Consider the following 17,126-nt stretch of genomic DNA (forward strand, 5'->3'; position numbering starts at 1 on the left):
ATCAGTATTGCTTCGTTCAGTTACGTATTGCTGACAATTTTGGCGAGGTCAATCTCTAGACTTCACTCTAGAGGTCAATCTTTGATGCCGTTTTTTTTCAACCATGGGGCATTTCAATAATAATTATCATTTCATTATATAATGTGTGTCATACACGTCAGTTTGCTACTTTTAATACAATTTAATAAAGGTTAGAATACAAGTTAAGATATTGGAGTTTGTGCTTTGTTTATACAGGGTGAGTCTTAAGCCAAGTGCAAATATTATATTCGTCAAACTGTAAGTCAAAATATAAAATATATTTCGACCCCAGAAACTACGATTGAGGTTTTTTCGCGAGAAAAAAAATTGAAAATTTGGAATTTTGGAAAAAACTTTTGGGAATGTTTAGGTAAAGATCAAATGTACAAAAAAAGAAAACCCAGAAAGATACAGTACTCAAAATTTAAGCAAAAAACACTTTTGGAAATTTTCAAAAGTTAGATAAGTCGGTTATTTTGGACTTATTTGAAAAACATAAAGAAAAATATATTTCTTTATCGAGATCTAACAGCCCTAAAGAAAATATATACATATTTAAGACCAACTTGTATTGTCAGGTTTCAAAAAATAAACGAAGAAATAATTTCTTTATTATACATTATTTGACTTCATATACATAACTGCATTATGAAGATGATTTTTAAATGTATGTAAACTGCCCGTCAAATTATATACCACAGCGATTTTTTTACTCATTTTCAACGATTTGTAGCTTTGAAAAAAATGGGCCAATTTTGTTGATTTTTAGCATATTAAAGATCGTTTTCGTAGATTGATCTGATTTTTCAATTTTGTATATGAGAGATTTAGTTTCTATGATATACAGGTGTGAAAAAAAGGAATGTAATTTTTTGTGTTGCTGCCATTTTGCTAAAAAACAAATTTAATTAGAATTATAAGAGAGCGTTCTGGGTATAGCGAAGACTAATATCTCGGATCATTATTTGGAATTTTACGATACCTCATCGGGATTAAAAGATAATCAATTTTTACTTTAACTTGTATTTTTCTACCTTTCTTGAGAGATATGCTAACAAAACTGAAATTAACTTTAAAATTGTAAGATATTTGTTACTTTTACAATGTGAAATTAAAAAAATGATTTAACTAACTCAGTTTAATACAGGATCTCTTAAAAATACGACCAGCGAAAAGTAAAATTATTTTTTAATATTCTGAACTTAACAGCCCATAAGGTTAATATAAAAAGCTCGACATGTATTTGATATTTTTGTAAAATCTAAAATCTGTGGTTGCACTGCAACTTAGTAGTTTTTTTAATTTCACATTGTAAAAAGTAATATTTTCACAATTTTAAAGTTAATTTCAGGTTTGTTAGCATATCTCTTAAGAAAGGTAGAAAAATACAAGTTAGAGTAAAATTGATTATCTTTTATTTCCCCGATGGGTTATCGTAAAAATTCCAAATACGTCCCGATATATTAGTCTTAGCTATATCTAGAACTTATAATTCTAGTTAAATTTTGTTTTTTAGCAAAATAGCAGCAACACAAAAAGTACATTTTTTTCACAGCCTATATATCATAGAAAACTAAATCTCTAACAAAATTTAGAAAAATAAAGATCAATCTACGAAAAACGATCTTTAATATGCTAAAAAATCAACAAAATTGGTCCCTTTTTTTCAAAGTTACAACTCGTTGAAAATGGGTAAAGCTTTATCGCTGTGGTATTTAATTTGACGGGCAGTTTATATCGGCTTTCTATCTATTAGTTTTAATGTCTATGGTACTTACTCACTCTCCCAAGTACTTGTAGCTTAAATATATTTTTATGCCTTTGTGAAGGTTTTTCCACTTGTTCTGTTATTGCTTCACAGATCGTTTATACTTAAGAGAATCGGGAAATTATAAAAAATTAAAACCTTTTTTTAAATAAACGAAAAAAATATTAAAAAAAAGAGAAAGTATATTTTGCCAAGCTTACCATTTTACAGCATATCATATATTACAACATTTGTAATTCGGACAGTTATATATCTTAAATCAAAATTTACATCAAATGGGTGCTTTGAAGTTACTACGAGTACATCAATATCAAAATCCATTATTGTCGTTAAAAGAACATAAACTTTTTAATTGTTATTGAAGTCAAGTAATATTTTAAACAAATATCTAAAGTTAATTATTTCTGTTTTTTGTTACTGTTAGGTTAGGATTAATCTTATAAAATGAACAGTCGTGCTTTCCATAAAATGAATAAAATGAAAAATATACGAAATAATATACATGTACTGATTTCTTTTCAAAATCGACAACTATGAAACGATGATCCCTTCCCCGACACAAACGGTACATTGTGAGACAGGAAATTGTAGAGAAAAAAAACCTATAACATAGGATACAACATTTTAATGAACAGTGCTTTCCATAAAAGCAATTAAATGAAAAAATATACGAAATAATATACATGTACTGATTTCGAAAAATAGACAACTATGAAACTATGATCCTTTCCTCGACACAAACGGTACATTGTGAGACAGGAAGTGGTAGAGAGAAACAAGAAGCCTATAACATAGGATACAACATTTTAATGAACAGTGCTTTCCATAAAATCAATAAAATGAAAAATGTACGAAATAATATACATGTACTTCTTTCGAAAATCGACAACTATGAAACTATATAATCCCTTCCCCGACACAAACGCGGTACATTGTGAGACAGTTAAATGTAGAGAGAAACAAGCCCTATAACATAGGATACAACATTTTAATGAACAGTGCTTTCCATAAAATTAATAAGATGATAAATATACGAAATAATATACATGTACCTACTGATTTCTTTCGAAAATCGACAACTATGAAACTATGATCCCTTCCCCGACACAAACGGTACATTGTGAGACAGGAAATTGTAAAGAGAAACAAGCCCTATAACATAGGATACAACATTTTAATGAACAGTTCTTTCCATAAAATCAATAAGATGAAAAATATACGAAATAATATAAGGAAAAACTTTTTTATTATTGACATTTTGAGAAAAATGCATTCTTCATAAAAATTTATATAAAGAATACATTTTACTGGAAATGTCAATAATAAAAAAGTGTTCCCTATGGAGCACAATCTGAGGAACATATTGTATCAGTCTGATGCCAAATAATAATAGATTTATAAAAGCTTCCACGGCTTATAAAAGATTTTTTATTGAAACCTTATAGTCTCTAAAAAACTAGTTAGTAGTAGTAGTCTACGCACAGTCTACACACAATCAAATTATTATCAGTAACTATTTATATAAGTGTAGAAGAATAACGGATTCAAAGCATTCATTGGATTTAACTGTAGGCAGTACCAAGGCTGAAGTTAGTTCTTTAAAAGAATGTTCAATTTACATTATTCCTAAGTCAAAGGTTATTAAGCCAGGTGCTGATTCACAATCACTTCCGTAAACAGATAATGTGTTAAAGATCTCCAAGTTTGAATAATTGTAATATTTAGAGATACCCACAGACATAAAATTGAGTCATATAGGCTGCTGGTGCCCTTATAAGTCACTTAAATATCAAATTTAGTACAAAATCGTATAAGGTGTCTCATAACTCTTAATTACTGTGAACTCGACACAAATATGTGCTTAAGAATAGAGGGGGGATAATGTAGAGGTGGCAACATTGCAAAGCTTCGATACACTGTCAATCAATTTCTGGGAGGCCACTGCGGCACTCAAAAAGTTTTTAAAATTTTTTTTATTTAATTTTACATATATAGAATTTTTTTGGTAAAAAAACTCATGGGCGTGGTTCAGGGGTCGAAATATACTATCTCTAAAAATATTTGGACTTATTGACCAGGATTAATTAACTTATCTTTGACCTTGCCCATTTTTCCAGTAAGATACTTAATTTTTTTTAATAATAATACTATTTTTATTAAAAAAAAACTAGTGAGCAGCGACCATGAAAATATTCCTTTTTATGTGTTAAATTCATTGATATATCATGTATAATCTCTTGGATACTACTTGATAATCACACTCTAACAAAAAACAATTATGTTTGTTTATGTTAGTTTTGTTTTAGATCTTTTAGAAACAATTTGAAATAGTGTAAAAATATATTTATTATATATATTAAATCCCTTTTAGTTGTCATCTCTGTTGATGATGCTAATGTGGTTAGCAAAAAAAAACCTAATTTGAAGTGATTCGGTATACAGGGTGTCAATATGTAGTTTCTTGTTCATGCAAGGCTTCGATAAGCATTATTTTTAACAAAATTCAAAGTTAAATAACCTAATTACTTTCAGTTTGATCCAGAACTAATCTTAAAATAGCTGCACTTATTTAAAAGACACTTAAATAACAAAAAATGATTGCTCATTCCAAAGATTTATTTGTTATTACGAGGACAAAATTGTCAGTATTATGGCCAATCGTTAAACAAAAGATATTTTAATGCTGTATTCTTGCGAAAAATCCAGCACAGTTTAGTATCCAGCAACATCAAATAAAAATAGGGAAAAATGTTGACACAGAGTCGCCCACATCTCGATTAAAATTGGCACGAACCTAGCCGTTACAGAAAACTTTGTTTTGAATGTCTAAAAATATAATAATATCACTTGTACGTCTCCTCTAGCTTGCAGTAATAACAAATAAAAATATTTCTTAGCGAGAATAACAATTTAATATAATATGCATCATTTTTTTGTTGATATAATTTTTGTTCCAGAATTATGATTCATTCTGATCAAATTATATACCATCCGGTACCGTATGATACCGAAAAAAAGCGTCAAAGAGAGCTAGGGAATGTCAAATCAAAAGTCAATCTCTAGATATCATTGTATATTTTATTATTTTATATCATTCAATATAAAGATAAATTACAACCTTCTTAAGGCCAACTGAAAATAAAGAAGAGTCAGGGGTTAAGTAATAGACGTCTAGGGCTTGACCTCGCCAAAATTATCATCGATTTTTCATTCCCCAGCCGTCTTTGACGCCGTTTTTTTTTTCGATTGTGCGTCGATCATTTCTATTTTCTATTGCAGAGATAACAGAATATGATTTCCGTTTAGTTATCAAATTATGCAGTTGTTTTCCGTGAAAATTATTCATCGGTTTATTCATACAGGTTCAACAGAAAAAAACTAAAACTAATCTAATAAAAAAGTAGGCAGTTCTAAAATTTATAAAATAAAATTAAATGGTGAAAAGTAACTATAACTATAATATAATTACTACCTTACCTTTATAATGAACCCAGAAATTAGTAATCCGTAACATTTTTAACTGAAATAACTAAACTAAAAAAACTACTACTACTCAAATAGATTTTAAATAAACTACAGTCCGACGGCGGGTTTCGAACCTCTGTCCCGAGACAACTGAGCCTACAAACCTACGCTAATTTTTTTTGCATGAATTCGCTGGTTTATTTTTAGAAAATACGTCTCTATAAATATAGGTTTATTTTTAGCACTATTGCAATTATTTTATAATATGTTAATTCAATAATTTTATTTTTATTAATTTTTCTAGAAAAAAAAGATGAAACAGTTTCTGTTGAACCTTTATTGGCATTAAAATATTTAAAATTTATGATTTCAGTCTAGTATCTATATTGTCATTTTTGTCAATGATTATTTCGATTCCAAATATCTCGAGAACGATTACCCGTAGCGATTTTTACCAAGAGGCCTTTTTTACGTAAAAAACATTGGAAATATATATTTTTTCACTCAGTAGAATAATACAGGTACGGACAAAAATTTATTAGTCTTCAAAACGTTTAAAAAATATGTAGGTGGCGCTCCCTACAGGTAGCAGTCATATTGACATCTAAATCAAATTTCTCATGTCAAAAACACAGTTCAGAAATTATTTCAAAAAAAAATCGAAATAAAAATGAAACACACAATTTATACGAACTTTTTACTTATTTTTATATGCAGAATATGCAGCCGAAGTTTCCAGAATACTATCCGACCACCCTGTATATATTAGCTATCTTTCTGACACCTTGTATTGTCATTGACTCTGGGAGGGGTAGGGGCAATATTAAGTAAAGTACCTACTAGCCTTACTAGGTTTAAATTAAATTTACTGAAATGTATTGTGACTATTTGTGACTATGAAAAAAAATAACTTTGATGGGTCTGAATTTTTTATTTTAAATGGTGCTTATTAATTTCTTTTGTGGCAATTTTATTTTAGACCACATTCTAGCTTACTTATAAATTTCTTTCTGGTAGGGGTAATTACCCCCATTACCCCTCGCGTATATGCGCCCCTGTTCTATCATAGCATTGTTAGAACGTTATTTTATTTGGGATTTACTATGGTAGGCGCGACCATAGAACACCACAGCTTATTACTCTGTTATTATTTGAACAATATTTGGAATTGGTGGGAGTCGGTGTCGACCTAGAGAGGTCGCTTGGGGGATATTTTTCGAATTTTCCAACAAGATTTCAGCGCGTTTCAGTTTTCAGTTTCAGTCTCGTCGGTAACTACCGCGCGGTACGTTTCAAACCAGGAAATCAACCTAAATTATCAACACCATCAGTATTTTTTTTTGTAAACCGGTAATACAACAACACAAAATATAACAATGGTGAGTACCTAAAATACAATATTATTTTTGAGTTTTTTCCTGAAATTTTAAATCAACACGTTACTAACTTTTTTAGAAGTTTTTTCATTACTTCTGATTGACTAACATTTTTTTTTTAATTATATACAGTATATCCCCGGATTGTCTTTACAAGAGGAATTTTTTTGTTATTGCTGACATTTTGAGAAAAATACTTTAGTCTCACAATGTACCATTTGTGTCGGGGGAAGGATTATAGTTTCATAGTTGTCGATTTTCGAAAGAAATCAGTACATGTATATTATTTCGTATATTTTTCATTTTATTGATTTTATGGAAAGCACTGTTCATTAAAATGTTGTATCCTATGTTATAGGGCTTGTTTCTCTCTACAATTTCCTGTCTCACAATGTACCGTTTGTGTTCAGGAAGCGTTCATAAATTCATAGTTATCGATTTTCGAAAGAAATCAGTACATGTATATTATTTCGTATATTTTTCATTTTATTGATTTTATGAAAAGCAATGTTCATTAAAATGTTGTATTCTATATTATAAGGCTTGTTTCTCTCTACAATTTCCTGTCTCACAATGTACCGTTTGTGTCCGGGAAGGGTTAATAATTTCATACTTGTCGATTTTCGAAAGAAATCAGTACATGTATATTATTTCGTATATTTTTCATTTTATTGATTTTATAGAAAGCACTGTTCATTAAAATTTAAAATGTTGTATCCTATGTTATAGGGCTTGTTTCTCTTTACAATTTCCTGTCTCACAATGTACCGTTTGTGTCCGGGAAGGGTCCAGAATTTCATAGTTGTCGATTTTCGAAAGAAATCAGTACATGTATATTATTTCGTATATTTTTCATTTTACTGATTTTATAGAAAGCACTGTTCATTAAAATGTTGTATCCTATGTTATAGGGCTTGTTTCTCTTTACAATTTCTTGTTTCACAATGTACCGTTTGTGTCCGGGAAGGGTTAATAATTTCATACTTGTCGATTTTCGAAAGAAATCAGTACATGTATATTATTTCGTATATTTTTCATTTTATTGATTTTATAGAAAGAACTGTTCATTAAAATTTAAAATGTTGTATCCTATGTTATAGGGCTTGTTCCTCTTTACAATTTCCTGTCTCACAATGTACCGTTTGTGTCCGGGTAGGGTCCAGAATTTCATAGTTGTCAATTTTCGAAAGAAATCAGTACATGTATATTATTTCGTATATTTTTCATTTTATTGATTATATGAAAAGCACTGTTCATTAAAATGTTGTATCCTATGTTATAAGGCTTGTTTCTCTCTACAATTTCCTGTCTCACAATGTACCGTTTGTGTCCGGGAAGGGTTCATAGTTTCATAGTTTCGAGACCTAAAAAATCAAAACGTGTTTCTATATCAAAAAAAATTGTGTTCTCATCCTTTGATAGATTGTTTTGATATAATTTTAATTAACGTCATATAATAAAGAAATTTTTAGTAAATTCAATCATGTTTTCATGTTTTTTTTTTCTTTTCTCTAAAACGGTATGGAAATTTGAAAAAGTATAAACGGGATTAACCATTTTAGAACAATCAAAAATTTTCACGAAGAAAACATTTTTCCCAAAATGTCAATAATAAAAAAGTTTTCGAAGTAAAGACAATCGGAGGACATACTGTATATATTGATTTTACAGAAATATTAGCTAAATACATTTCTAACACTTTAACAATTCCAAGTCTCATTAAATAAACTTTTTTACGCGAAAAAATAAATTTAGCGAATTTCAAAATTCTTTTCATTTTGGACTTAACAAAACATGAGGAAATTTTGATTTTGTGTTGCAGCTTTTTTCGCGGCAAGGCGGCAGGCCACGACGTGTATGTATATTTTGGAAATTTTCGATGTTGTACACTTTTCTTGTTTCCCTTTTTTGACACTTTTCTCATCAAAATAACAAAATCAGTCCGATATAACATCTTTCTTTCATATCTATTTCGTCTAAATCAACCATATTTTCTATACGTACGTATTTTGATTCTGTGCAGCTCAATGCAAAACAGAACATCTTTAGGTATTTATACAGGGTGTCTCGCTCAGAACCAAGTCCTGGAGGTTTTTTGCAAAAAAATGTTAAACATTTTACATTTCATACATATTTTTACATAACAGAGAGTTAATTTTAATTATTCTATCTATCTCTTTAATTCTAGAAAACTCACTGTACTTGATTTTTTAATACAGACTAATTTAGATTTTAACAGGTATTTTGCAGATTTTGCAGAACGCTTATTTCAGATTCTGTTATCGCTATATTACCAAGTATTTTCAATCAGGTTACATAGATAATTTCTTGTCCATGTGGCAACACAGGGCGTCGAATAACTTGTTTGATGCCGGCGGTTCTCAAAATGTTAAGCATTATATTATTAAAGTTAAATAACTCGGTTATTTTCAATTTATTTTGAAAATGGTAAATAAAAAATATATTTCTTCTGTCCAGATCTATCAACTACTCTCGAAAATACTTTACAAATTAAGAGACACCCTGTATACTAAAGACCAAACAAAATGTTTCATCATCATTACTAAAGTATTACATTTGTTTAGCTTTTGAATTACAAATATCAGTTGTAATTGTTTCTTATTTTTCCGAAAAAAAAATTGTTGGCTACATACCCTTGAAGAGTAAACAAAGTATTGTTATCAACATTATTGTTTTTCTGTTATTCTTCGTTCTACACCTGACTGGCATTATACCATAATAAGATTGGTTGTAAACATACTACCCTACACGTAAACAATGTAATTTTATTTAATCTTTAAACATAAATATAATTCTCCTTTTGTATCTTAATGATAACACTGTCTATGTCTCTACTTCAATTGTCAATACTAACTTTTTTAGCTATTTATTTTAAGTATATTTGTTACAAGTACATATTCATGCACAAACACATACAAACACCACCAAAATAAGTAAAAAGTCTACATATAAGCTTTAACAAAAGGAAAACATTATTTTTGAATGGTTTTAATCTGTCCAGACCTAATCTGTCCACCAAACCAAACATTATTTAATTTGCGATAATAGGTACATTTTTTTTAAATATGCATTTATAACCATATATGTGGACTAAAATTCTTTTATATTTTTTTAAAAATATATTGAAGGGTTCCTAGACAAAAACTGGAGCCACCCTGTATATTTAAATTTTTTAATTACTATTATTATTTTAACGAAATACCTAATTAAATATTTAACACTAAACAACGGATGCATTATATATATTTATAAGTAAAAAAAGATATTATCTCATCATAAAGGAAAACAATATCTTCTATGCCTAGCTTATTCAAATTGTTTATTGTAAATTGAACTGGTATGATACCATATAAGTACGTGTGGAATACTGACCAAAAGAGCCTTGAGATTTATGCATAATAGGAGTTGGATCATATTTATGAAAGAACGTTAGAACTTATGCAATGTGATTAGTTTTTTAATAAGTAGAAAACAGGAAACGATGAATGATGCATCTCATCAAAAATCTACAGGGGGTTTTTCTCACACAAAAAAACATATATTTGATACCCATTAAACTTTTAGTTACTTAATTGATATTATGAACTAAAAAGGAATAGTCTATCATTTTGTAAATGTCTATGATCTATGCATGAACTATACCTACAATTATTGGTTTGCTTATAGAACCCATTACACATTATACACTTTGCCGCTGTCATCACAATGCTTTTTTCCTAATGTCGACACAAAAAACATTTTTCGATACACAAAATGTTGCAATGTTGCCAAACCAAACCATCAAACCTATCGTTTAGAAAGGGCGTTCCTTAAGGGTATTATTTAAGGATATATTACTTATTATTCCTTAAGGATATTATTTAAGGAGTAAATTTTCGAACCTGGATGTCATTAAGGAACACCCTGTAGGTCTACGATATTTACTAATACTTGTTTGTTGCCTTAATCATATATATTTTTGTGTATATGTTAATAATATTTTATTTATATCCGTTTATTTTTAATAATCTGGAATATGGCCAAAAGGCTTAACCAAACAAATTTCGAAATGGGCCAAGATTTCGGAGATTTTTCAAAAATTATGTCCGATTATATTTCCAGTGATTAATTTTGTTAAAGCGTGCGTATCGTTTAGAATAATATATAGGAATAGCACTGCACGATCGAAAAAAAACGGCGTCCAGTTGGCTTGGATCGATGACATTCCCCATAAAATTTTACATATAAAATAACAGCGTTCTTCATTTCACAGCCATCGCTGACGTCATTTTTTATTTCGATCATATTGTTCGAATATACCGGGTGTTGCATTGTCGGACGGGACATAGGAAATCCCATGTAAATTTTAATGGGGTCAATGATTGGCTTCCCTAATTATTTTAGGGAATAATTCTATTTAGGTTTATTGAAGAGCACTAAAACCCACATTCAAAAGAATAACTTTATCTATTTTTGATTAGCCCGTTTACGAGTTATCGCCGATTTCTTTTTAAATATTTCTCCTTTCTTATGGCCCTGTATTTACTTATGAGCACCAGTCAAGGTAAAAGATAACTGTCAAATGAAGTTGTCATTTAATAGTAGTACTTAAATTAATAAGTTATTGAATATTGTAATAATACTATAATTAACCTTGTAATTTATTACTTTATTTTACTTTAATTCATATTAATTTGTATTTATAAATACATCTTTAAGATTTCCGATGTAGGAATGAGTTTTCAATAATAATAAAGCTAAATAGGTAAATTTCTGAAAAGACAACTTCATTTGACAGTTATCTTTTACCTTGACTGGTGCTCATAAGTAAATACAGGGCCATAAGAACGGAGAAATATTTAAAAAGAAATCGGCGATAACTCGTAAACGGGCTAATCAAAAATAAAGTTATTCTTTTGAAATGTGGGTTTTAGTGCTCTTCAATAAACCTAAATAGAATTATTCCCTAAAATAATTAGGGAAGCCAATCATTGACCCCATTAAAATTTACATGGGATTTCCTATGTCCCGCTCGACGATGCAACACCCGGTATAAGGCTCTATATTAGAGATGTGCGATACGAACGATTTTTCAGAATATCGATCAGATCAAAACAGAGTATAAATATAAAATATATAAAAAATATAAGTAATAAAAAATAAGTAATATTTGGAATCAATGAATAAAAAGACTGCGGAAGAATTTTAATACCGTATGGTGGAAAAAAACGGCGTAAAATTATATGGGGAATGTGTCATCTATCGTCATTTTCAAGCCAACCGGATGCCGTGAAAATGCAATTTTTTGTCACCTTTGTTTGACGTTTAATTTGACATATTTGAACATGATTTTAAATTTTGCGAATTTGTGGTGCTTTTGCGATTTTATTTTATAATATTTCTTGTTTTTACTCTCAAAATTTATTTTTATTAGAAATATACTTTTGAATAATTTTAATAACTAAATTAAATACTAACTCAACACAAATCAAAACCAGCAAATTATTGAGTTTATCCAACTTGACTTTTTGTTCACTGTGTGGAAATAACAAATTCAAATACTGTTTATAGTTATTAATCATTCGATAACATTGATGTCATAACAGTTCTGTAACTGTCTCAACATTACAGATAATTAATGTCTCAAGCAATTTAGGTTTATCCAGATATCCATATATTTTCGTTCGATAATTGGCAGAGCATTTCTCGGGGATTTTGGAGATTTTATTTTCGAATAAATTGTTTCACCTGTTGCCAGACTCTTTCAATCTCTGTATGCAACGTCCATCTGTTCTCCAAAACTCTCTTTCCTTGGCACATCATCAAAATCGATGAGCAATTAAGTTGCAAAATGATACGAACACACTGTGTGTGGAATCGTGCGCAAAATTTTATATTTATCGCTGGAATTAGAAATTCTCCGTGATTTATATGTGTTTTTCTTTTAAAAACATCATTATTATTAACTCTAATAACGCTTCGTTACAATAATAATATTTATCTATTAAATCACTACATCATTTATATATTCGAAACCAATTAAATTCATTCTTGCCAACCATGGACATATTCGGCGCCAGGCTGACTAACTGGAATTTAAATTTCCCGCTGGGGATTCAGGTGGTAGCTCTGCTGAAAAAAACGTCAAATTGCCGCATTTATTTATTTATTGCTTGACATTTGTCATTCATTTTGACACTTTAGTTTTGTAATACGAGTTTTTAGTATAAATTAATTGTGTTGATGTTTTAAGCTTAAAATTTTTCACTAGCAGATCTTGCAGTCGAACATTGTTCTTTTTAGAACTACTTTTAGTGTGAACTGTAGAGGGTGGGTCAAATTCGACGCCTTTAAATGGAAACACCCTTTTCTATAGGAGATAGACAAAAAGTAATATCGGTGTCTGGAGCTCAATTTTCATCAAAAACATGATGGTGAAAACCGCACATCAATATCTGTTACCGTTTCGGAGTTACGGGGTGTTTTTCAAAAATGTGCATTTTTAACAAATCGCTGTAACTTTTTTGCTATGGAAAATTTTGTATTTTTACGAAAACATTTCCAAAGCACCTTTTTACGTAGAATTTAATGGTTTAAGTATAATTTTTTTAAAATTAATAATTTAAGAGTTATCAACAGAAAAATTGATTTTTTATTTGGGACACCCTCTATATTTTTAATTAATTGAAAATAATTTAAAATTACCTTTCAAAAAATATAGCACACTTGATATTTTGTTATAATCCCCTTCGAAATACAGAAGTTTTAAAAGTTCGCCACTTTTAACTAGTAGGCTTTGGACCCCTTATTGATGATATGCCCTTAATGGAACTCGAAAACATATTTTTCCAGCCCCAGAACGCTGAAATTATCAGCAAATTTTTGCAGCCAATTTCAAGAATAATTGAATAGCTAACCAAGATCCCAGCCGTTGGCCGTCGAGTCCGCCTGACTTAGTGCCCATGGATCTAATCCTATGAATATATATTTGCGTAAGAATAAAGATTCCTTATTCTTCCGTATAATTTCGACAAGAATTAGAAATACTTAGCAGTTATGAGAGGGTATCTTTCACCCCCACTGAATCAATGAATTCCGCGAGAAATGTTCAGAAACGGTCGATATGTCGAACACCTGTAGCAAAATATCATGTCTTGGTTTGCTATTTATTTTTATTGTTATTAGATATAGTTTAAATGTGTTGATGTTGGTTAAATATAGTTTTAAATTGTTATAGAATTCTGCATCTTTCATAGCAAATATTATTTTCGTTTTAATTGATGCTCAAAGCTAGATTTTTTTTGCATTACAACCGGTGCCGTTCAAAGCCTACTTATTGAAAGCGGGCGAATTTTTATATACTCTATATCTCGAAGAGGAATCGAGCAAAGTATCAAGTGTGTTATATTTTTGGAAAGGTAATTTTAAATTATTTCAATAAATTAAAAATATACAGGGTGTCCCATATAAAAAATCAAATTTTCTGTTGATAATTCTTCAAATTATTAATTTTAAAAAATTATACTTAAACCATTAAATTCTACGTAAAAGGTGCTTTGGAAATGTTTTAATAAAATACAAAATTTTCCATAGCAAAAAGTTACAGCGATTTGTTAAAAATGCATATTTTTGAAAAACACCCCGTACCTCCGAAACGGTAACAGATATCGATATGCGGTTTTCACCATCATATTTTTGACAAAAATTGAGCTCCAGACACCGATATTAGTTTTTGTCTATCTCCTATAGAACAGGGTGTTTGTCCATTTAAAAGCGTCGAATTTGACCAACCCTGTACAAGATAGCCTAATAGCCGTAAAAAACTCACTAACTATTAGAATATTTTGAAAGTGCTGTTAAGAAGGTGAGTTTTTGTGTTTAAAGTTGTTTAAAGATGTTTGTGAAAAACTTTTTACAGTGGAACAAAAATTAAATTATTATTAATCAATGGATATTATGAGTTATTGACTTACTCTCTCCTGCTACTTTTTTCTCTGGAACTTCTGCCACCATCCGACGAAAAATTGCCCTGACTTTTCACTATTTCCAAAGTCAAATTCTGTTTATTTTCGTGGTTCTTGCCTTGGTCGTCACCAGAAACGTTGTCCAAGATCGTCTTGATAAAATCAATATTCGGTTCTTTCTGAACCAGTTTGAATAGTTCAGCTAATTGAGTATCATTGTCGGTATGTTCGTCTTTATGTTGCTTCAAGGTGTACTGAAGAAGTTTGATCAGTATTTCCTCTTTAGGATTCTGTAAAAGAACAGTAATATTTAATACGAAACTCGCTAGAGGTCAAAAAGTTTATTAAAAATTCTGTAAATCATTTGAAATTGTAAATCATTGATAAACAAGTATCGTTGTACCGTATAATCGAAAAAAAAGGCGTCAAAGACGGCTGGGAATGACAAAATTTTGGCGAGGTCAATATCTAGATGTCATTTACTTTACTTAATCTAAAAATAAATTACAACCTTCTTAAAGCCAACTGGCCGTAAGTCCCAGGCTTGACCTCGCCAAAATTATCATTGATTCTCATTCACTGGCGTCTTTGACGCCGTTTTTTTTTCGGTCGTATGGTACAACCTGTATATTTGATCTAAATAAACCATTGAATGATAAGACGGAAATAGTACAGTGTTCTGGCACGCCAATCGTTGCATTTTTCACTCCAACTATCGTGTTTACTCCAAGTTCCCCAATTAGTCCGCAGTTTTATCTCGTACCAGTTACTCCGAGGTTCTTATTTAGAGCTAGACCCATAGACATTATAAGATATAGATTACAGAATTCCATACAGCGTGACCCAGAAAATTGTCCGTTTATATTTTTACAAAATTCCATACCGTTTTATTAAACTTTTTTATTATAGCATTCATATTTAAAAATATCTTTAAATATCTCACAAACCAAAGTTTTTAAACAAATTAAACCCTTCTAATAAATGTCTTATTTTATGTCCAAGAATCCAAAAATGAAATAAAATACCGGGTGTTCCGTAAGAAAAAATATAACTTTGGTATGGATCTTAGTTATGACACACCCTGTACATTTCAAAATAATTTTAAATTATGCACATTGCCTTCCCACATACACCCATAAACTATTTTGTTTCTACATCTTTCCGTTTTCGTATAATCAACCGAGGCGAATGAGGTGCGCCACCCTGTATAGTAATATAATTTCGTTTTCATTCATTGATAGAATTTTAATTAACGTCATATTTTTTGCTGTTTTAAAATGTTAAAGAAACCCATTTTTTTAATTAAACTGCCCGTCAAGTTAAATACCACAGCGATTTTTTTACTCATTTTCAACGAATTGTAACTTTGAAAAAAATTGACCAATTTTGTTGATTTTTTTAGCATATTAAAGATCGTTTTTCGTAGATTGATCTGATTTTTCTAAATTTTGTATGAGATTTAGTTTTCTATGATATACAGGGTGTGAAAAAAAGGAATGTAATTTTTGTAAATTTTGTGTTGCTGCAATTTTGCTAAAAAACAAAATTTAACTAGAATTATAAGTTCTGGGTATAGCTAAGACTAATATCTCGGGACGTATTTGGAATTTTTACGATAACTCATCGGGAATAAAAGATAATCAATTTTTACTATAACTTGTATTTTTTCTGCCTTTCTTAAGATATATGCTAACAAAACTGAGATTAAGTTTAAAATTGTAGGATATTCGTTACTTTTACAATGTAAAATTAAAAAAAAATGATTTAACTAACGCAGTTTAATACAGAATCTTTTAAAAATACGACCAGCGAAAAAGTAAAATTATTTTTTTTAATATTCTAAACTTAACAGCCCATAAGGTTAATATAAAAGCTCGACACGTATTTGATATTTTTGTAAAAACTCTTTTTGTGTCTAAAAATATGTAGTTTAGCTGCAACTTAGTAGTTTTTTTTTAATTTCACATTGTAAAAGTAACGAATATCCTACAATTTTAAAGTTAATTTCAGGTTTGTTAGCATATCTCTTAAGAAAGGTAGAAAAAATACAAGTTAGAGTAAAAATTGATTATCTTTTATTCCCGATGAGTTATCGTAAAAATTCCAAATACGTCCCGAGATATTAGTCTTAGCTATACCCAGAACTTAAAATTCTAATTAAATTTTGTTTTTTGGCAAAATGGCAGCAACACAAAAATTACATTCCTTTTTTTCACACCCTGTATATCATAGAAAACTAAATCTTATACAAAATTTAGAAAAATTAGATCAATCTACGAAAACCGATCTTTATTATGCTAAAAAAATCAACAAAATTGGTCCATTTTTTTCAAAGTTACAACTCGTTGAAAATGAGCAAAAAAATCGCTATTACTTTTAACGTCTATGGGCGTACCCCGAACCACCCTGTAATAAAAGCACCCCGCAGAGTGATTCAGACTTCCAAAATAGAACACCAAGATCGATTTCAGCTTGTTTTTCCGTATTTTCCCAAGAATTTTCCTCATTTTCCGTTGTCTAGGTGAAGGTTTG

At 29.7% G+C, this 17,126-nt stretch overlaps 2 protein-coding genes across 8 annotated transcripts in view; one reads left to right on the forward strand and one right to left on the reverse strand.

Annotated features, from left to right (window-relative positions):
- Positions 1 to 17,126, reverse strand: part of LOC115888714 — an 83,292-nt gene that overhangs the window by 26,349 nt on the left and 39,817 nt on the right. Inside the window, exon 8 of the mRNA XM_030908512.1 lies at positions 14,604 to 14,884. Coding sequence (XP_030764372.1) covers positions 14,604 to 14,884 — 281 coding nt within the window. The remainder of the gene's footprint in view (positions 1 to 14,603; positions 14,885 to 17,126) is intronic.
- Positions 1 to 17,126, forward strand: part of LOC115888715 (transforming growth factor beta-1-induced transcript 1 protein-like) — a 60,861-nt gene that overhangs the window by 23,288 nt on the left and 20,447 nt on the right. Inside the window, exons 1-2 of one of the 7 annotated variants that reach the window (XM_030908516.1) lie at positions 6,404 to 6,633; positions 8,453 to 8,485. The exons of 4 other annotated variants lie outside the window; for them this stretch is intronic. In XM_030908516.1, coding sequence (XP_030764376.1) covers positions 6,631 to 6,633; positions 8,453 to 8,485 — 36 coding nt within the window. In that variant the 5' untranslated portion in view covers positions 6,404 to 6,630. Of the gene's footprint in view, positions 1 to 6,403; positions 6,634 to 8,452; positions 8,486 to 17,126 lie in introns of those variants that run through there. 2 more of the 7 variants (XM_030908513.1, XM_030908517.1) reach the window with 2 other exon arrangements.

The sequence above is a fragment of the Sitophilus oryzae genome, unplaced genomic scaffold (genome assembly GCF_002938485.1).
Source record: "Sitophilus oryzae breed Bouriz unplaced genomic scaffold, Soryzae_2.0 scaffold_808_pilon_pilon, whole genome shotgun sequence".
NCBI classification, from domain to species: Eukaryota; Metazoa; Arthropoda; class Insecta; order Coleoptera; family Curculionidae; genus Sitophilus; species Sitophilus oryzae.